Source organism: Prionailurus viverrinus, chromosome D1 (assembly GCF_022837055.1).
Source record: "Prionailurus viverrinus isolate Anna chromosome D1, UM_Priviv_1.0, whole genome shotgun sequence".
Taxonomy (NCBI): Eukaryota; Metazoa; Chordata; class Mammalia; order Carnivora; family Felidae; genus Prionailurus; species Prionailurus viverrinus.
The window spans coordinates 26,583,143-26,606,179 of NC_062570.1; the positions used below are offsets into that span (position 1 = coordinate 26,583,143).

Here is a 23,037-nt window from a genome sequence, read left to right on the forward strand (position 1 = left end):
AATCCCGTATGCAGAAGGTCAAGACACTGGGTCTGATTGGACCCTCATCCTGGGAAGGTGTCGTGCGGGAAGTGGGATTTCCAGAGACAACTGAATAATGAGAAAAAGAAAGTCAGCCTAACAGCTTCCGATTCAAGTGGTCGTGTACTTTAAAGATCTGGAAAATGTTGGTCCTCATTAGATGAACTTGTCCACTCAGCCTTCAACATCTTGCATGCACCACCTCGTCTCCTCCCCAGCTGCCATGTCATGTTAACCCATTTGACTGCCTGCAATTCTCTCCAGCGTGGAAACTTTTCTTACTGACTGGTATGACATAGTGATTTTTCCTGCGTGAACACTGCCCCGTAACGAAACCCAAAGCCCTTACCCCGTCCTGAATACACCAGAGCCCCTGACCTGAAGCCGGGATGTAAGTAGTGTCAACATTGGACTCAATGCTCTTGAAGGCTGTCCAGGATTTGTTTTGCCATTGTGAGTTTGTGCTGTTTAATTTAGACTATAAACTCTTAGAAGTAAGGTGCCACATTTTTTTTTCATCTGATTTGGCTCTGAATTTGTCCACATAACAGGTTCTCTTTGGATTAACTGTTAATGGAAAAAGATGTCCTCAACTTAATAAAGGTTGATCACAGCTCTTACCATCCTTCAAAATTATGGCTGTTGGGATGATCTCTTCAGACCTTCCTGCTATAACACTTTGTGACCAAGTGTAAGAGACCAAGGTCTCATGGGCAAGGCCTGAAGCCCTAGCCCCAGCACTGTGGTCCAGGCTATCCTGGGTGGTCCCATGTTTGAGCTACTCTTCCTCCTCTTTGTGTACCTCCTTCCAAGAGAGGAAGTGTATGGCTTATGCTTGTGTGGGTCTTTCTCCCTAGATTTGATTGTGCTCTGGAGATTCTTCAGGAAGGGATGAGTCAAATCACCTTTCTGGTCCGAGAGGCTGAGATTCCTTGAGATGCTTGTGGGTAGAAGAAAGGCCAATAAGTGTCCCCACTTTGCAAGTGGAGAACATGAGATCCGGGAGGCACAAAAGAACTCATTCTGGGATTATAGTAAATATATGGGAGGGGTGAAAATAGGTCCCATAAGCCAATCTGCTGAGGATGGATTGTGGAGAGCTAGATAGAACCAGTAAAAAGAGACCTGAGTCTCCAGGCCAATATCTTCATTTTATGGGATCTTGAAATTCAGAGAGGAGTAGTGATTTGCTCTCCTATGCTAGTGAAAGTCTCTGTGTGTGGATTCAATCTGATCCTTTGTGCTTCTACTAGACATATAGTCAGCCTATTTCCAAAACAACAGCATTCCTTCCAGGGTCCTATGAAGCCAAGGGACATGGGCAGGGCCAATATTACCTTCCCCACACCCATCTGCATCAACCCCATATCCAAAGTCCCCAAAAATCAGGCCAGCAAATAAGTAAATTTCATCTAAGTAAATAATCACAAGGTGTGTATTTTAAATTCCTAGGCCAGGAAGGTCACAGAATAATCTAGAGGGAAGACACTAAGCAGAAGCAAATGCCATATAGCTGGAATAATTGACCAACTGTAAGAAAGAAAAAATAAATCCCAGATTGCAAGTCCATATTACCCAAAGGAGGATCTCATTGATGTAAACAAAGTAATATAGTTTTTCTCTAATCACGTTTTTCTGTTTGTTTCCTTTCTGGTGAACATTTCCATCCAGTTGATCACATGGTTCATGAAAGCCCAGCTTTAAGACAGATTCCTGGCCTCCACTTCCAAAATTAGTGCCCCTAAGATCCTCTTCTGTAGAAAGTCTGGAGTCACCACTATAAGGAAAACATGTGGCACACTCTGGTGTTCTGGGGAGTGGGCTAGGGCTGTGCTCGTTGGAAGAGTGTTCTGGAAAACGTTCATTGAAACTCAAGATGTTTGTGCCATTAGGACCAGGCTATGAAAATCAGAGGGACTCTCCATACTCATGTCATAAAATAATATAAGCCCTAGTACTGATAGAAGCCCCCTAAAGCTGGTTGACAGCGAGCAGGAGTTATAAAATTCCCCCAGTGACCTCAAGATTCCTGCCTTGAAGAACACAGCACCCGACTTGGCTCTTTGTCCGACTTTCCTAATGGCATCTGTTCAGAAGAAGCTTTCTTCTGTCCTGCCAATTAACAGGGCATGTTGCCTGTTGGGGAAATTTACTCCCGGGTGCTAGGCAGTGAGAGACGCAGGGTCAGCTCATATTGGGTGTGAGCTCTTCAGAACCTCGATTTACAGTGTCTGGTGTCTTTGGATGGAGGAATGCTCTGTAAATCAAGCCCTTCTCACTTTGTCAGCCCTGTGTCAGTGTTTGCTGAGGCCTCAAGTCAAAGGCAAGTTGGAACAGTGTGGAGACTTTGGCAAAGGGCTTGCTCCCCCATCTCTAGCTCCCCATTCTAATGAAACAATTCTAGGGTGAGGTTGGCCCTAGGAATTATTTCTCTGACTCATATTCCCTTTGCGCTTTTCACACACTCAGAATGCAGCTACTCTGAGTCCCTCATAGCCCAGGGCAGAGAGAGGCCAGGGTTCAGGCAAAGCCCTCTTGGGGCCCACTCCCAAGGCTGAGAGGACAAACAGGGAGGTGTCTCTCCACGCCGATTTCTTTCAGCACCCCCAGCCATTTGGGGACACCATTGCCACACAATCCGTGAAGAAGCCACAGACTGGTTCTAGCTCTCAAAGGTGGGAATAGGCCTACTTGTGATTTTATTTACACTTAAACATATTTGATGGAAATATTACAATAATTTCACATTGCCTCTCATTACTGAAGCCACAAAGGAGTATCCCTTTTGTAATGCAAACCGTAATTTCTTTTATCGTGCAGAAAGGTATGCTTGTTATTACATTCCTAAGTAGAGACCAAAGCTGCTAGAGAAGTGGGCCAAGCAAGAAGGGATGGGGGTGGCTTGCTTCGGCCCTTATTGCTGGAAAGAGGAGTGGGAGGACCCCGCAACCTTAGAGCTTTAGGTGAACATGAGAGACACAGATCCTGGCCCAGAAAAGCAGCTGAGTCTGGGGGCATCTTCTTCCGTGTTTTGTCTTTGATCATCTAATTCAGCAAACGTTTCCTGTCTCGGCACAGAGAGTACAAAGATGGTGTAGACAAAGTACCCATTTTGAAGCAACTCACAGGTCAGTGGGGGAGGCATACACAGAACAGCTTCCCTGTGATGGCTAAATGCCGAGGCAGGTGTTCACGGAGCACTGGCTTTCCCTTCCCAAGTACACGGGCAGTGACACATCATGCACAGGCACACACGTGTGGGCACCACACACGCTCACTCAGAACACAAACTCTGTGGCGTTAAATATCCCCCTTCATGACTGGAATGGCAGGAATAATGCAGGTGGAGCGAGAGAAGTTCTGGCAACCCTGAGAAGGAGAGTTTGCACAAAAGCCACCTGTGTTCTGCCACTTTCTTGGAGGTGTTCCCACTCCTGAAATTGCACAAGTGCTGGCTCCGTCCAAAACAAAAAAGTGAGTGTACCAATCCTGTAAAATGCACCACGCACTGCCTCCATGTGGCAGCTGCCCTGTTTGCCCATGCTCCCTGGAGAATAGAGACGACAGGTCATCAGCTCTCCAGGGCTCAGGATTCCCAAATTCTCTGCCCTGCTCCTTGGCTGACCTTCTATGACCTTGAACAAGCCTCTGCCTTACTGTGCCTTAAGAGTTCTTTGAATAACGAAGTGGAGAAGTGGGGTTTTATCGGAAAGCAGATGTGGAGTATATTAAGAAGATGAGGTCAGGTGGCATTCATTCATTAACTTGTTCTCTCATTATATTTGCATTTCACAATTATATTTGGGCGTGTGTTTTGTGTTAATATGTTGGTGCACAAGTCATGGATGTGCAGAAGACAAAGATGAATAAAATGTGCCTGCCCTTCAAGTAGTTTGCCCTCAGTGTGAGAGGCCTAAAGTTAATCAATGTTCAACAGTCCGAGGAGGAATGACATCAGTGCTTTAATAAAAATGCATCAGTAGAATTTCTGGCAACAAAACTTGATTGCACTGACTTGGGCTCCCTGCCCCTTATTTCATCTACACCTAGAAATGCTATCTAAACAAATGAACAAGAGAAGGAACTCAAACCCAGAGAGGGGGAAAAGTGGGAGCTAACGTCATAATGGTCCAAGAGGTTCTTCAGGCCTGCATTTAGGCCCCAGAAACTGTGGACGCATGTTTTTTTTTTCTTCGTGTTTACACTGGTATAGTTTAAATGGTCTCGAGCGTGCATAAATTTGGAAACTACAATTGAATTCCCATCCCCTTAAAGCCCAGTGACCTAAAGAGCTTCCCAACTCCTGGAAAAGGAGCTAGGAAAACATCCATCAACCTGGGAAATGGCAAGGGGCCTTGACATTCTCTTGAGGCTTTGCTGGAGTTAAACAAACAAACAAACAAACAAACAAACAAACGTCATCTTTGAGAAGACTCCAGGCCTGTGCCGTGTCAGTGTGTGAGGTCTAGATGGATGCTATATATCTAGCTAGAAACCCCAAACCAAGACATCAGCATAACATAAGACATACATTTGACACCATTGAAATCCCTGTGGCTCCAGTAGAAGCAATTGAAAAGTCACTTTATAGAAGCACTAAAGCCAGAGGAGATAAGATTCCTCTAGGGGAAAAAAGTTGTGCTAAAGATAAGCTCATAACCAAAATTTATAAACCATATGAAGAAACAAATCACCATGGGGTGAGGGAGCATATTGGTGTTAAGCACATGCACCAAACAGACTTAGCACCTCAAGAACTGGAATGATTACACAATTTGAAAAAGATGATAATAGATGGATGTTTAAACTGATCAGACAGATAAGAATGGAAGCTATAATCACAGCAGAAGACAGTTTGGAAACAAAAGTCAATTCAATAAAGAACTACATAATGTTCTTATGAGTGAGAAATACAGTCCCTGGGGCACATGAGTGGCTCAGTCGGTTAAGTGTCTGACTTCGGTTCAGGTCATGATCCCACCCTTCACAAGTTCAAGCCCCATAACAGGCTCTGAGCAGATAGCTCAGACAGCCTGGAACCTGCTTCAGACTCTGTCTGTCTGTCTGTTTGTCTCTCTCTCTCTCTCTCTGCTCCTCCGCCATTTGCATTCTGTCTCTCTCTCTCTCAAAAATAAATAAACATTAAAAAAAATTTTTAAAGAAAAAAGTACAGTTCCTGAAAATTAAAAACTCAATGGACAGGTTACTTTTAATAACCACATAGGAAAAGAGTGTGCCACTCTCTTGAAAGCTGACATTCCCATATTCTATATCTCAGTAATTCCATTTCTTGGAGCATAACCAAGAGAAACCGAGGAGACACGAACGATGATGTTTTCAGTAGTGCTGCTCATAATAGCAAAAACCTGGAAACAACCCAAATGCTTGTTGACCAAAGAGTGGATAAATAAACTGTGATATAATCACACGATGACATAATGGAACATTATAATGTAGTCAACACAAATGAATTATAGCTACAGGCAGCACACTGCATGAGTCTTACTTTTTTTTACCTTTATTTATTTTTGAGAGACAGAGACTGAGCACAAGTGGGGGAGGGGCAGAGAGAGAAGGAGACACAGAATCCCAAGCAGGCTCCAGGCTCTGAGCTGTCAGCACAGAGCCCAACACAGGGCTCGAACCCATGAACCGTGAGATCCTGACCTGAGCCAAAGTCGGACACTCAACTGACTGAGCCTCCCAGTCACCCCCTCATGAATCTTAGTAACATAATTGTGAATGAACAAGTCCCAGAAGACTATTTTAGTATAGAACCATTTTTATAGTTACACCATTAAAAAAAAACGAATAATACACTTTCTAGGGATCCCTTTATTCTTAAAATTTGATTTAAAAATTTTTTTAATATTTTTTGAGAGAGGGAGACAGGGCATGAGTGGGGGAGGGGCAGAGAGAGAGAGTGACACAGAATCCCAAGCAGGCTCCAGGCTCCGAGCTGTCAGCACAGAGCCCGACACGGGGCTCGAACCTTGAACCCAAGAACAGTGAGATCATGACCTGAGCCGAAGTCAGAAGCTTAACTGAGTGAGCCACCCAGGCGCCCTTGATTAAAAATTTTTTTAAGTAAAGGAATAATAAGCACAAGATTCAGGGTAGTGGTTTCCTTGGTTGAGAGGAAAGCACTAGAACAAAATTAGGTGGAAGTGCTTAGGTAGATTTAAGTTATTGCTAACATTCTAGTCCCTTTGTGTTTTTTTAATATTATTAATGAATAGATACATATATAAATAAGCAAAAGAGGGCCAGGTATTAACAAATGAAGAAAGTAGGTAATGAACCAAGAATTAACATAACCTAGTTCTGTGACCTGAGATTTTTTAAAACCCGTAGTCAATTAGACACAGCTAAAGACACCTAGAGAATAGAAGGATAGTTGAAATTATACATACAGAAATAAGAAATGAGATAGGGATCGAGAGTGACATGGAGTGGGGTGGGGGGGGAATGCAAAAGGCAGTTGGGATTTGGAGAATAGGATGAACAGGTGAACACTATCAGGCATTCCAGAAGCATAGAGATACCAAAGCATAATGTAGAGAATAAAGGGAGAGAGAAAATGTTCAAGGAGATTATAGCTGAGAATTTCCCAGAATTGAAGAAAAACAAAAGACCCTTGGTTGGGGGTGCCTGACTCTTGACTTCAGCTCAGGTCATGATCTCAGGATTCAAGGCCCCCCTCAGGCTCTGTGCTGACAAAGCAGAGCTTGCTTGGGATTCTCTCTCTCTCCCTCTCTTTCTGTTTGTGCTTTCTCTTTCTCTCTCTCAAGATAAATAAACATTAAAACAAACACCTTAAATTGAAAAAGTATATCAAATTTCACACAGGATAAGTAAAAGCCAATACTAATTTAGATGTTTAGTAGTGACTTTATTTTTTTTTTTGAAGTTTATTTATTTTGAGAGTGAAAGAGAGAGAGAATATGGGAGGTGCAGAGAGAGAGAGAGGGAGGGAAAGAATCCCAAGCAGGCTCAGCACTGTCAATGCAGAGTCTGATGCAGGGCTTGAACCTATGAACCGTGAGATCATGACCTGAGCCGAAACCAAGAGTTAGATGCTTAACCGACTGAGCCACCCAGATGCTCTGGTAGTTATTTTAAAGGGCATCAAAGACGAAGAGAAAATCTTCAAAGGAGACTTAACACACCCCTCTTCCCAAAGACAGCTAGAACAATAAAGAAACATTAATAGCTGTGAGAACCCAAAGAAAGAAATAATTGTCCTTTTGCCTTTTATCAAATATGCCAGTGTGGCGTGTGGGCACCCTCAGGTAAGAAAAAGACCCACTCAGTGCCATCTGTGAATATATTTACTGTACCAGCCTTTCAGAGCAGTAAAATCTTGACTGCAGTTAATGATTTGGGGTCCATGTGACCACAATTCAGAATATCTGAAGGGGGTCTTATACATGAGGCTTTGTACATAAGCATAAAGGGTTAGACGATAATGATTGACTCCCTACAACTAAAGAATTCTATGTAATATACTATCCTTTTAAAAATTAAGGTTATCCGGGGGCGCCTGGGTGGCTCAGTCAGATAAGCATCCAACTTGGGCTCATCATGGTTCATAAGTTCAAGCCCTGCATTGGGCTCTGTGCTGACAGCTAGCTCAGAGCCTGGAGACTGCCTTTGGATTCTGTGTCTCTCTCTCTCTCTCTCTCTCTCTGTCCCTCCCCTGATCTCTCTCTCTCTCTCTCTCAAAAATAAAACATTAAAAAAAAATTTTTTTTAATTAAAGTTATCTCAGGGTGCCTGGGTGGCTCAGTCGGCTGAGTGCCCAACTTCAGCTCAGGTCATGGTCTTGCAGTTTGTGAGTTCGAGCTGCACATCAGGCTCTGTGCTGACAGCTCTGAGCCTGGAGCCTGCTTCAGATTCTGTGTCTCCCTCTCTCTCTCTGCCCCCTCCACCACCTGCGCTGTCTCTCTGTCTCTCTCTTTCTCAAAAAGAAATAAACATAAATAAATAATAAACAAATAAAATTAAAGTTATCTCTACAATAAATCTGAAGAGACATGCAAGATGGGTTTGTGATTAATTCCAATCCCCCCTCATTAAGAAACTAGTTAAACTCAGCCCGGTGTTTCTAGCTCTGTCAAGATCTCCCCTTGCTTCTTCCTGCCTTGCCAGCCAATCCTATTCTGTGCCCTATGATGAGAGTCAACATTAGTCTGCACTGGGCTCAGCATTTCCATATATTAGACTGTTGACCAGTTGCAGAAAATTATCATTTTACGGTCTTCAATTTAAGCCCTCAATTTAAATAAACACAAATGCAACAATAGTATTTTTATAGTCGCAGTTTGTGATTCAATTTTAGAACCTCACACATAGGCGCAATGCCGGAACAAAGGAGACTGAATTTCTGGTGTGTTTTTTGTATTACCCCATGAATAGCTTTTTTCTCCCCTGATTTTCTAAGAAATGGTGGAAGAGGTTTTGGGGGGGGGGGTTCCTTGACTTCTGTCAGGATATAACTGACGTTCAGGTTGAGTACCACCAAGGCTGAATACAAGACTGTGAAGCAGTCAGTGACCACTGCTACTAAGATATGCGATGTATCAGCACCAGGAAAGCTCCAGATGAGGCAAGGAATTACTTGTGTAGTGTGACAGAAGGACCATCCCCAACACATCTCTTCTGTCGATATCGTTTAATCTGCTTCTTCTGACCTGAAATTCCTGCTACTTGAGACAATGGGGGACAGGACCACCTTGTAACTTCACAAGCACACCTCAGAGACATTGCTGGTTCCGTTCCAGATGACTGCAGTACATAGAATATTGCCATGAAGTGAGTCAAATACTTTTTTTGGTTTCCCAGTGCATATAAAAATTATGTTTAGGGACACCTGGGTGACTCCGTCAGTTGAGCATGTGACTCTTGATTTCTGCTCAGGTCATGATCCCAGGGTTGTGGGATAGAACCCCATGTTGGGATCCCTGCTGAGCGTGGAGCCTGCTTAAGACTCTCTCAGGGCACCTGGGTGGCTCAGCTGTTTAAGCATCCCAGTCTTGATTTCAGCTCAGGTCATGATCTCGCGGTTTGTGTGTTCAAGCCCCACCGATGTGGGCTTTGTGGTGACAGAGTGGAGCCTGCTTGGGATTCTGTCTCTCCCTCTCTCTCTGCCCCTCCCCTGCCCACTCTCTCTGTCTCTCTCTAAAAGTAAATAAACAGATAAACTTTTAAAAAAAAAAAGACTCTTTCTCTTCCCTTCTGCCCCTTTCTTCTGCTTGCGTGTGCGCTCTCTAAAAAAAAAAAAAAAAAATTATGTGCAATAGCACGATATCTAAAAGGCAGTGTAAATACCTTAATTTAAAAATAACCTATTTGAGGACGCTGGGATGGCTCGTCAGTTAAGTGACTCTTGATTTCAGCTCAGATCATGATCTCATGTTTCATGAGTTTGAGCCCCGAGTCAGGCTCTGTGCCTGAATCCCTGATGGGGATTCTCATTCTCTCTCCCTCCTCTCTGCCCCTCCTCCACTTGCACACACACACACACACACACACTCGTTCTCTCTCAAATAAATATACTTTAAAATAAATAAATTAATTAATTAATTAATAAAATATTCCTAAAAATTGCTAACCATCATTTGAGCTCACGGTGAACTGTAATCTTTTTGCTGGTGGAGGGTCTTGCCTGGATGCTGGTGGCTGCTGATTGTTCCGGGTGGTGGTTGCTGAGGGTTGGGGGGAAGCCATGGCAGCTTCTTAACATAAGACAACAATGAAGGTTGACACATCGATCAACTCCCTTACACGAACAATTTCTCTATAGCATGCCATTTTTGGTAGAAGAGACCTGGCTTGTTTCTTGCTTTTTGAAATGCCTTCCTCACTAAACAATCATTTCTAGCTCTTGATTTAAAGTGAGAGACAGGTGACTCTATGTTTCACATGTACACTTAGGGGCCACTGTAGTGTTACTAATTAGCCTAATTTCAATATTGTTGTGTCTCAGGGAATAGGGAGGCCTGAGGAGAGGGAGAGAGACAAGGGAGCAGCCAGCTGGTGGAGGAGTCAGAACACACACATTTACCAATAAAGTTCACCATCTTACACTGGTGTGGTTCATGGTGCTCCAAGATAATTGCAGTAGTAACAGCAAAGATTCCTGATCACAGGTCACCATAGCAAACATAATAATGATGAAAAAGTTTGGAATGTTGGGAGAATTATCAAAATGTGACACAGAGACATGAAATGAGCAAATGCTATTGGAAAAATGGTACCGATGGACTTTCTCAATGCAGAGTTGCCACAGATTTTCAATTTGAAAAAAAAAAACAACAAACAAAAACCCCACAATATTTGCAAAGCACAATAAGGCAAAATGCAATTAAACCAGGTATGCTTGTATATTAGAGCCTTGTTATATGACACTTAAACTTGACTTTTTCCCCAAGGCTACTAGGATCTGGAATTTCAGCAACTCTAAGCGCCTTTAAGAGAGGAGTCTGCTGCAAGAAAAAAAAGTTCTGTAACTGTATGGTGACAGGTGTTAACTAGATTTATTGTGGTGATCGTTTTGCAACATATACAAATATCAAGTCATTATGTTGTACACCTGCTACTAATATAATGTTGTATGTCAACTATACCTCAATAAAAAGAGAGAGAGAATGAAAAGGAGAGAAGTCTGAGACCAGAGGCCATGCTGAACACACCATAAAACTTAAGGCCTAGATGGTACTTAAGAAATGATCTGTTCTAGCTCAACCTTTTTGGTTTATAGGTAAAGGAGCTAAAGTCTGGACAGGCAAGTGGTGTATCATTCTTTTCATATATTTTGGAATTTCATTTGCTAATATTTTGTTAAGGATTTTTGAGTCTGTGTTCATGGGGAATATTGCTTTAGTTTTCTTATAATGTCTTTGTCTAGTTTGGGTATCAGGGTGATTCTGAGTTTACGAGAATAAAAACGAGCTGGAAACTGTTCCATCTTTTTCTGTTTGCTGAAAAATTTGTGTTGAATTCAGAGTATTTTATCTTTAACTGTTAGAATGCATATATGAAACTGTGTGGGCCTGGGGTCTTCTTTATGGGAAGATTTTTAATTAGAAATTCAACTTATTTAATAGTTACAGGCTCATTCAGATTTTCTATTTCTTTTTGTGTCCATTTTGATAATTAGTGTCTTTAAAGGAATTTGTCTCATTTAGGTTATTAAATTTATTCCAATAAAAGTATTCAAAATATGTCTCATTGCCCCTTTATCATCTCTAGTATTTTCATGATGTTCCCTCTTTCATTCCTAATATTGGTCATTTGCATCTTTTCTCTTCTTCACCAGTCTAGCCAGAAGTTTGCCAATTTTACTAATCTCTTCCAAGAAATCACTTTTGATTTCATTGATTTTTCTTTTCCATTTCACTAACTTCCACTTTTTGTTATTTTCTTTCTTACATTCACTTTGAGTTTAATTTGCTTGCTTCTTGCTTTTAAAATGGGAGTGTAGCTCATTTCACACCTTCTTATTAATAGCTGAATTTCTTTGTAAGTACTGCTTTAGTGACCTCCCCACAGATTTTTAGGTAGTGTTCTCATTTTCACTTAATTAAAATTTTTTTTCTAATTTCTTCTGTGATTTCTTCTTTGACTCATAGTTTCCTTATTTTTTTTAATGTTTATTCATTTTATTTCTGAGAAAGCAAGAGAGAGAGAGAGAGCATGTGCACACGAGTATGAGAGGGAGAGAGAGAATCCCAAGTAGGCTCTGCACTGTCAGCAGGGAGCCTGACTCGGGGCTAGATCTCACAAACTGAGAGATCATGACCTGAGCGGAGATTGAGTCAGACGCTTAACCAACTGAGCCACCCAGGCACTCCAACCCATAGGCTCTTTAGAAATATGTTGTTTAGGGCCCTTGGGTGGCTCATTTGATGAGCATGGGGCCTGCTTAAGATTCTGTCTCTCAATCTCTCTCTCTCTCTCTCCCTCTGCCCCTCTCCCCCACTGGCACTCCCTCTTTCTCTCTCTCTCTCTGTCTCTCAAAAAAAAGTATGTTGCTTAATTTTTAGATATTTTGGGGAATTTTTCAAACATCTCTTTGTTATCGAATTATAATTTTAATTTTGTGATCACACATGATTTCAGCCCTCTTAAACTTATTAAGAATTGTTTTATCAGCATATGATTAATCTTGATGAATGTTCCATGTGCACTAAAAAAATGTGTATTCTACAGTTGGATATATTGTTTTTTAAATATCAATCAGGCCAAGGTCACAGCTAGCACTGTCAGGGCTCCTACATTCTTAGTGATTTTCTGTTTACTTGTTCTGTCAGTCACTGAGAGAAGAGCTCGAAATCTCCAACTATAATTGTAGATTTACCTATTTCTCTTTCTGTTCTGTCAGGTTTTGCCTAATGTATCTTGAAACTCTGTAATTAGGTGTATATAAATTTAGAATTATGTTTTTTAAAAACTAATTTGCACAGTTATCATTATTTTGTCCTGAAATTATTTATTTCATTGTCCTGAAATCTACTTTGTCTGTTGGTAATATAGCCAGCCCAGCACTCCTATGATCAATGTTTGTATGGTATATATTTTTCTATGCTTTTATTTTTTAGCCTCTTTTTTTAAAAAATAACATTTTAGGGGTGCATAGTGGCTCAGTCGGTTAAGCATCCGACTTCGGCTCAGGTCATGATCTCACAGTGAGTGAGTTCGGGTCCCATGTCAGGCTCTGTGCTGACAGCTCAGAGCCTGGAGCCTGCTTCGGATTCTGTGTCTCCCTCTCTCTCTCTGCCCCTCCCCTACTCATGCTCTGTCTCCTCTCTCAAAAATGAATAAACGTTAAACAAATTTTTAAAATAACATTTTATTGAGCTATGATTGCCATACAAAAAGCTATACATATTTAATTGTATACAACTTGAGTTTGGAGGTAAGTATACACCCGTGAAACCATCACCACACCTCCAGGTTTCTTCCTGCCCTCCTTATTTATTATTATTATTATTATTATTATTTTGTGGTAAGAGCACTTAACCTAAGATCTACTTTCTAAGCAAACTTTAAGTCTGCAGTATTAACTATAGGCTCTGTGCTGTACAGTGGATCTCTGGGTGGTGTTCCTCTTGTATAACTGAAACTTTATACCCTTTGACCAATACCTACCTGTTTCCTTCCCCTGTCCCCCAGGCTCTGGAAGCTGCCCTTGTCTGCTTCTATGAGTCTGACGATTTTAGACTCCTCGTGTATGTAATGTCATGGTATTTGTCCTTCCATGTCTGGCTAATTTCACTTGGCATAATATCCTCCGGGTTCATCTATGTTGTCACCAATGGTAAGATTTCCTTCTTTTTTAAGGCTAAGTACTATTATTTGTAGACTACATATATTCCATTTTCTTTACCCAGTCTTCTTCAGTGGTCATGTATTTGCTTTCATGTCTTGGCTACTGTGAATAATGCTGCAGGGAGCACAGGGCTGCAGATATCTCTTTAGGATCTTGATTTCAGTAACCTTTTTTTCTTTATATTTGAGTACATTTCCTTTGTATCTGAGTACATTTATTATAGGCAGGACATACTTAGGTCCTGCTATTCTAACAAGTCTGACAACCTGCCTTTTATTTGAACCAGTTTTGGACCTTTGGTTGGTGAGGGGAACTGGAAGGGGAGGGTGTTAGTGCCTCTGTCTCCTAGCACTTCCTCACCTTCCCTGGTCTGTGTATCAATGTTCCTAACACTCAACTTTCATCCTGAGAGTTTTCTCAACACGTATGACATCCAGATGTGTTAACCCAGCCTGCACTAATGACCACATTGGTCTTTCCTGTGTACACAGGGCCCTAGAAGGCCTAGAGAATATGAGCTGTGAATTACTCCCGCTGAGCACATTCTTGTATCTTTCTGGTGCACAAGAATAGAAACCAGCCTGAGTTGCTCAAGGCTAAGCGAGGCTCTGCTTCTAGCCAGCTGTGTCCCCTCTGGCAAGTCCTTGACACTCTAGATCTGACTGTCCTCAAATGTAAAATGAAGAGGTTGCACTAAAGGACCTCTAAAGCCTCTCCCAGCTCTCATCTTCTACAGAATATTAATTCTTCTTAAGGATCAGTGTAGGCAGGGAACATGAACTAGAAATTTCTGAGAATCAGCTAAGAGAAGTGCTACAGAGCCACCAGTGAGGCTAGGAGTTGGGCCTTCTCTGCGCCATCACCCCAAGCTTCCTTTTTCTACACTTTGGCTCAGTGGCATCTGTGACATCAGGTTCTTGCCAAGGTAGTTTGACATTGACACCAGTACCTCCCTGGGAATTGGATGAGTTGGGCTCAGTATCTCCCTCCTCTTTTTTTCTTCTCACTCCATCCCTGCCCTTATCCCACTAGAACCGTGCATACAGTTATTGGAAAAAGTCTTAGGAAAGTAAGTCCAGGTTTCTTAGGCCTTGAGGTAGAACCCGTTGGAGAAGCTAAATTACTGAATAACCTTTATCGAGCTGCACTTTCTAATGTGGTAGCCACTGGTCACATGTGTCTATTGAGCTCTTAAATTATGGTTAGTCCGTAGCAGAACGGATTCTCCAGAGCCAAGTGCAGACGAGAGGCCCACGGAAGAGGGTAGGAAGGGTGGAGAGGCCGTGCGCACTACAGGGACTGGCGGGAGGGAGCCGGGGCAGAGGGGCGGCCCACCAGCCAAGCAGAGTCCCCAAGTCTGGCTTGCAAAAGCAGAGGGGCCGGACAGAGTGTGTTCGAACAGCAAGAGGGACTTGACATCTGGAAGGTTATAAGCTAACAGCTCTGGTCGGAGAATGGGAAGTCTGGAGGACAACAGGAGGGAGAGTTGTTAAGCCGCGGAAGACAAAGCTCAGCTTGGCGGGGAACAAAGGCACTCGCGAGGGCCATCTCCCTCGCCCATCCCCCAGCCAAAATCCCAAAGGGAACCAGTTCCTGCCAGGGAACTTGCTTGCACGGTGCAAACACCCAACGCTGTGCTTCTGCGGATCCATCCCTCTGGCAGCAGGTCTGATTCCCGCCCTCTGCCACAGGGCCCCTCCCAAAGCGGATCTCCAGAAAAAAAAGTAAGCTGAGCCTGCCCCTCCCACCCCTGTGCACCCTGCCGATGCACCCCAGCTAATATGCCAGATCCCCAGCACCACAAGCCTGGCAGTGTGCAAGTAACCCAGACGGGCCACACCACCCCACAGTGAATCCCGCCCCTAGGAGAGGGGAAGAGAAGGCACACACCAGTCTGACTGTGGCCCCAGCGGTGGGCTGGGGGCAGAGACCAGGTCTGACTGCGGCCCCGCCCACCAACGCAAGTTATTCAAGACAGCACAGGGGAAGTGCCCTGCAGTTCCCCACCACTCCAGGGACTATCCAAAATGACGAAACAGAAGAATTCCCCTCAAAAGAATCTCCAGGAAATAACAACAGCTAACGAACTGATCAAAAAGGATTTAAACAATATAACAGACAGTGAATTTAGAATAATAGTCATAAAATTAATTGCTGGTCTTGAAAACAGTATAGAGGACAGCAGAGAATCTATTGCTACAGAGATCAAGGGACTAAGGAACAGTCAGGAGGAGCTAAAAAATGCTATAAACGAGCTGCAAAATAAAATGGAAACGACCACGGCTTGGATTGAAGAGGCAGAGGAGAGAATAGGTGAACTAGAAGATAAAATTATGGAAAAAGAGGAAGCTGAGAAAAAGAGAGATTAAAAAATCCAGGAGTATGAGGGGAAAATTAGAGAACTAAGTGATGCACTAAAGAGAAATAATCTACACATAATTGGTATTCCAGAGGAGGAAGAGAGAGGGAAAGGTGCTGAAGGTGTACTTGAAGAAATAATAGCTGAAAACTTTCCTGAACTGGGGAAGGAAAAAGGCATTGAAATCCAAGAGGCACAGAGAACTCCCTTCAGATGTAACTTGAATCGATCTTCTGCACGACATATCATAGTGAAACTGGCAAAATACAAGGATAAAGAGAAAATTCTGAAAGCAGCTAGGGATAAACATGCTCTAACATATAAAGGGAGATGTATAAGACTTGTGACCAATCTCTCTACTGAACCTTGGCAGGCCAGAAAGGAATGGCAGGAGATCTTCAATGTGATGAACAGAAAAAATATGCAGCCAAGAATCCTCTATCCAGCAAGTCTGTCATTTAGAATAGAAGGAGAGATAAAAGTCTTCCCAAACAAAAACTGAAGGAATTCATCACCACTAAACCAGCCCTACAAGAGATTCTAAGGGGGATCCTGTGAGACAAAGTATCAGAGACATCGCTACAAGCATGAAACCTACGGACATCACAATGACTCTAAACCCATATCTTTCTATAATAACACTAAACGTAAATGGACTAAATGCGCCAACCAAAAGACATAGGGTATCAGAATGGATAAAAAAAAAACAAGACCCATCTATTTGCTGTCTACAAGAGACTCATTTTAGACCTGAGGACACCTTCAGATTGAGAGTGAGGGGATGGAGAACTATTTGTCATGCTACTGGAAGTCAAAAGAAAGCTGGAGTAGCCATACTTACATCAGACAAACTAGACTTTAAATTAAAGGCTGTAACAAAAGATGAAGAAGGGCATTATATAATAATTACAGGGTCTATCCATCAGGAAGAGCTAACAATTATAAATGTCTATGCGCCAAATACGGGAGCCCCCAAATATATAAAACAATTACTCACAAACATAAGCAACCTTATTGATAAGAATGTGGTAATTGCAGGGGACTTTAACACTCCACTTACAGAAATGGATAGATCATCTAGACACACGGTCAATAAAGAAACAAGGGCCCTGAATGAGACATTAGATCAGATGGACTTGACAGATATATTTAGAACTCTGCATCCCAAAACAACAGAATATACTTTCTTCTCGAGTGCACATGGAACATTCTCCAAGATAGATCACATACTGAGTCACAAAACAGCCCTTCATAAGTATACAAGAATTGAGATCATACCATGCATACTTTCAGACCACAATGCTATGAAGCTTGAAATCAACCACAGAAAAAAGTCTGGAAAACTTCCAAAAGCATGGAGGTTAAAGAACACCATACTAAAGAATGAGTGGGTCAACCAGGCAATTAGAGAAGAAATTAAAAAATATATGGAAACAAATGAAAATGATAATACAACAATCCAAATGCTTCGGGATGCAGCGAAGGCAGTCCTGAGAGGAAAATACATTGCAATCCAGGCCTATCTCAAGAAATAAGAAAAATCCCAAAAACAAAATCTAACAGCACACCTAAAGGAAATAGAAGCAGAACAGCAAAGGCAGCCTAAACCCAGCAGAAGAAGAGAAATAATAAAGATCAGAGCAGAAATAAACAATATAGAATCTAAAAAAACTGTAGAGCAGATCAATGAAACCAAGAGTTGGTTTTTTGAAAAAATAAACAAAATTGATAAACCTCTAGCCAGGCTTCTCAAAAAGAAAAGGGAGATGACCCAAATAGATAAAATCATGAATGAAAATGGAATCCCTCAGAGATACAAGCAATTATCAGGGAATACTATGAAAAATTATATGCCAACAAACTGGACAACCTGGAAGAAATGGACAAATTCCTAAACACCCACACTCTTCCAAAACTCAATCAGGAGGAAATAGAAAGCTTGAACAGACCCATAACCAGCGAAGAAATTGAATCAGTTATCAAAAATCTCCCAACAAGTAAGAGTCCAGGACCAAATGGCTTCCCAGGGGAGTTCTACCAGACATTTAAAGCAGAGACAATACCTATCCTTCTCAAGCTATTCCAAGAAATAGAAAGGGAAGGAAAACTTCCAGACTCATTCTATGAAGCCAGTATTACTTTGATTCCTAAACCAGACAGAGACCCAGTAAAAAAAGAGAACTACAGGCCAATATCCCTGATGAATATGGATGCAAAACTTCTCAATAAGATACTAGCAAATCGAATTCAACAGCATATAAAAAGAATTATTCACCATGATCAAGTGGGATTCATTCCTGGGATCCAGGGCTGGTTCAACATTCGCAAATCAATCAACGTGATACATCACATTAATAAAAGAAAAGGTAAGAACCATATGATCCTGTCAATCGATGCAGAAAAGGCATTTGACAAAATTCAGAAAACTTTCTTAATAAAAACCCTCGAGAAAGTTGGGATAGAAGGAACATACTTAAACATCATAAAAGCCATTTATGAAAAGCCCACAGCTAACATCATCCTCAATGGGGAAAAACTGACAGCTTTTTCCCTGAGATCAGGAACATGACAGGGATGTCCACTCTCACCGCTGTTGTTTAACATAGTGCTGGAAGTTCTAGCATCAGCAATCAGACAACAAAAGGAAATCAAAGGCATCAAAATTGGCAAAGATGAAGTCAAGCTTTCACTTTTTGCAGATGACACGATATTATACATGGAAAATCTGATAGACTCCACCAGAAGTCTGCTAGAACTGATACATGAATTTAGCAAAGTTGCAGGATACAAAATCAATGTACAGAAATCAGTTGCATTCTTATATACTAATAATGAAGCAACAGAAAGACAAATAAAGAAACTGATCCCATTCACAATTGCACCAAGAAGCATAAAATACCTCGGGATAAATCTAACCAAAGATGTAAAAGATCTGTATGCTGAAAACTATAGAAAGCTTATGAAGGAAATTGAAGAAGATATAAAGAAATGGAAAAACATTCCCTGCTCATGGATTGGAAGAATAAATCTTGTCAAAATGTCAATACTACCCAAAGCTATCTACACATTCAATGCAATCCCAATCAAAATTGCACCAGCGTTCTTCTTGAAGCTAGAACAAGCAATCGTAAAATCATATGGAACCACAAAAGGCCCCGAATAGCCAAAGTAATTTTGAAGAAGAAGACCAAAGCAGGAGGCATCACAATCCCAGACTTTAGCCTCTACTACAAAGCTGTCATCATCAAGATAGCATGGTATTGGCACAAAAACAGACACAGAGACCAATGGAATAGAATAGAAACCCCAGAACTAGACCCACAAACGTATGGCCAACTAATCTGTGACAAAGCAGGAAAGAACATCCAATGGAATAAAGACAGTCTCTTTAACAAATGGTGCTGGGAGAACTGGACAGCAACATGCAGAAGATTGAAAGTAGACCACTTTCTCACACCATTCACAAAAATAAACTCAAAATGGATAAAGGACCTAAATGTGAGACAGGAAACCATCAAAACCCTAGAGGAGAAGGCAGGAAAAGACCTCTCTGACCTTAATCGTAGCACTTTCTTACTTGGCACATCCCCAAAGGCAAGGGAATTAAAAGCAAAAATGAACTACTGGGACCTTATGAAGATAAAAAGCTTCTGCACAGCAAAGGAAACAACCAACAAAAGTAAAAGGCAACCAACGGAATGGGAAAAGATATTTGCAAATGACATATCGGACAAAGGGCTAGTATCCAAAATCTATAAAGAGCTCACCAAACTTCACACCTGAAAAACAAATAATCCAGTGAAGAAATAGGCAGAAAACATGAATAGACACTTCTCTAAAGAAGACATCCGGGGGGCGCCTGGGTGGCTCAGTCGGTTAAGCGGCCGACTTCGGCTCAGGTCACGATCTCACGGTCCATGAGTTCAAGCCCCACGTCGGGCTCTGTGCTGATGGCTCAGAGCCTGGAGCCTGTTCCAGATTCTGTGTCTCCCTCTCTCTGACCCTCCCCCGCTCATGCTTTGTCTCTCGCTGTCTCAAAAATAAATAAATGTTAAAAAAAATTTAAAAAAAAAAAAAAGAAGAAGACATCCGGATGGCCAACAGGCACATGAAAAGATGCTCAACGTCGCTCCTCATCAGGGAAATACAAATCAAAACCACACTGAGATACCACCTCACACCAGTCAGAGTGGCTAAAATGAACAAATCAGGAGACTATAAAGGCTGGAGAGGATGTGGAAAAAATGGGAACCCTCTTGTACTGTTGGTGGGAATGCAAACTGGTATAGCCACTCTGGAAAACAGTGTGGAGGTTCCTCCAAAAATTAAAAATAGACCTACCCTATGACCCAGCAATAGCACTGCTAGGAATTTACCCAAGGGATACAGGAGTACTGATGCATAGGGGCACTTGTACCCCAATATTTATAGCAGCACTCTCAACAATAGCCAAATTATGGAAAGAGCCTAAATGTCCATCAACTGATGAATGGATAAAGAAATTGTGGTTTCTGGGGCGCCTGGGTGGCGCAGTCGGTTAAGCGTCCGACTTCAGCCAGGTCACAATCTCGCGGTCCGTGAGTTCGAGCCCCGCGTCAGGCTCTGGGCTGATGGCTCGGAGCCTGGAGCCTGTTTCCGATTCTGTGTCTCCCTCTCTCTCTGCCCCTCCCCTGTTCATGCTCTGTCTCTCTCTGTCCCAAAAATAAATAAAAACGTTGAAGAAAAAAAAAAATTAAAAAAAAAAAAAAAGAAATTGTGGTTTCTGTACACAATGGAGTACTATGTGGCAATGAGAAAGAATGAAATGTGGCCCTTTGTAGCAATGTGGATGGAACTGGACAGTGTTATGCTAGGTGAAATAAGCCATACAGAGAAAGACAGATACCATATGTTTTCACTCTTATGTGGATCCTGAGAAACTTAACAGAAACCCATGGGGGAGGGGAAGGAAAAAAAGAGGTTAGAGTGGGAGAGAGCCAAAGCATAAGAGACTCTTAAAGACAGAGAACAAACTGAGGGTTGATGGGGGGTGGGAGGGAGTGGAGGGTGGGTGATGGGTATTAAGGAGGGCACCTTTTAGGATGAGTACTGGGTGTTGTATTGAAACCAATTTGACAATAAATTTCATATATTGAAAAAAAATTATGGTTAGTCCTGAGATATGCTATAAAACATGAAATACACACCAGATATATAAGACTTAGTGTGAAAAAATATGTAAAATATGTCAATAATTTTTATTAATAGCATGTTGAAATGATAATACTTCTTATATATCAGGTTAAAATATAGCATGAAAATTAATGTCTTCTGTTTCCTTTTCCTTTTTAAATAAGGCTACCAGAAAAATTTTAATTATGAATATACCTCATAATTTTCATTGGACAGCACTACTCTCTAGAGTACTGAATTTAATACCTTTTGGTGATAATAATAAATCTATTTACAAAGGGAATCATCTTGTAATTGGACACTCATTATCCATTATGTAACTTCAGCTAACTCTATTGATTTTTTTCATCCCTCTCTCTCATAGAATTAAAAAAAAAAATCAACCCAGCCAAAGTGAATAAATCTTTTCATGTTTCTTTTTTCCTTTTTCTTTCAAATCATTGGGGATTCGGGGCAAAGACAGTGATAGCAGGATGCTGGATATGTTAGCAAAGACTGCGCCTTGGGAGAAGTTTGGATTTGCTTGTTATCTAGGACAGGGAAATTTGGCCAGGAGCCATTTGTTCACCCAGAAAATAAATTGCAAAAGCACCTGTGTACACCTATAGCTTCCCCATCTGTACTTTGCTGAAGTTAAAGACGCACATATACACATTTAATTGATGATGTCATATATCAGTGTGAGGCAATTTTCCTCCTGCCTCTGTGTTCCCTATTATCATTATCATTGATACCGCTTCTCCTGTCCTTTCTGTGTCTTGCAAATTTTGTGAACCAGACACGTGGTCCCTCACACCGCAGCTCCTTTAGAAATCACAAGGCTTGCGGGAAAGGAATTTGAAACTGGATTCGCATCCTGAAGTGTTAAGAAAGTTGAACGTGAGGGAGAAATGGGAGGTGAGGGAGCCTGAGGGTATGAGGGTAGGAAGAACAATTTCTAGTTCTCTGGTTAAGACGTCTTTGGGGCTAGAATGACTTCTGTGTCCAGAAGGAGCTCTCAGAATGATGAGTGTTGACTGTCTTTCATTCTGACAGAAACACGGTTTTGGGTGAACATAAACCCTTCAGGGAGGTGTCTCATTCCCAATCGCAGGGAATAGCGTTGGGCATAGTTAGCGGGCACCGTCTCCTCCTCTTCCTCTTTACCCTTATGACATGTTCACTCCTTCATCACAAACATCCAGAACAAGGCAGGCATGGGCTCACTAGGTCTGGGAGGAGAGAGCAAGACACTGGCTGTTACCTAATCCCTTTGAGTGTTCTGTGGGGGCAGAGCTACGAGAAGTCCACCCAGTCTGTGCTTCCAGGGAGAGCTGACTACTTCCTGGTGAGAAGCCAGTCTTTGCTTGGATTCTCACCACATTCCCTAGGGACTATGGCAAGGGCCTCCGATCTGGTTGCTCTGCCTCCAGTATAACCCACTCTGAACCACCCGTTACAGTGGACTCAGAGGGATCTGTGAGGGATTTGGTCATATTGAAAGGGCGGGCCTACGCCGGCCAACTCCATCTTGTTCTGTGTCCTTCACCTAGACCACGCCTCCTCCCCTTGAGTAACCTCCCTCTCACCCATTCAAACTTCCTGATCAAAACACGCCCAGCGACCTGCGTAACAGGACTCTGACCCTTCCCCAGCCAATCGGCTGAGGCCACGCCCCTTCCCCAGCCAATCGGCTGCCACTAGACCCCTATAAAACCTTTGTGCTTTTGAAACTCGCTCTCTCTCCCCGGTATCTCACCGCTGCGTCGGTGCAGGTAGGGGATTGAGCTCGAGCTAGCTCGAATAAAGGCTCTTTTGCTTTTGCATCGGACTCGGCTCCCTGGTGGTCTTTGGGGATCACGAATTCTGGGCATAACATTTGGGGGCTCAGCCCGGGGTCCCCAAGACCCCAAGGGACCCCCGACCCGGAGAGCCTGACTGGCCACAGTTAGTGTCTGTCTGTTTGTTCTGTCTTTTCTGTGTGAGCTCATTTATGGAATTCTGGTAGTGCCCGACGCGGTCTAAGTGGACGCACTGGAGGACCACGGGCCGGGAGTTTCGGAAGACGTTCCGATTCTCCCTTCTGGAGGGACGTGGAATCCCCTCATCTGTTTCGGAGGGACGTGGAATCCCCTCTTCTGTTTCGGAGGGATGTGGAATCCCCTCAAAGGTC

General features: G+C 42.4%; 1 protein-coding gene across 1 annotated transcript in view; it reads left to right on the forward strand.

Annotated features, from left to right (window-relative positions):
* The window catches only part of LOC125177293 (uncharacterized), a 54,425-nt gene that overhangs the window by 26,196 nt on the left and 5,192 nt on the right, over positions 1 to 23,037 (forward strand). Inside the window, 1 exon segment of the mRNA XM_047879461.1 lies at positions 15,471 to 15,475. Coding sequence (XP_047735417.1) covers positions 15,471 to 15,475 — 5 coding nt within the window.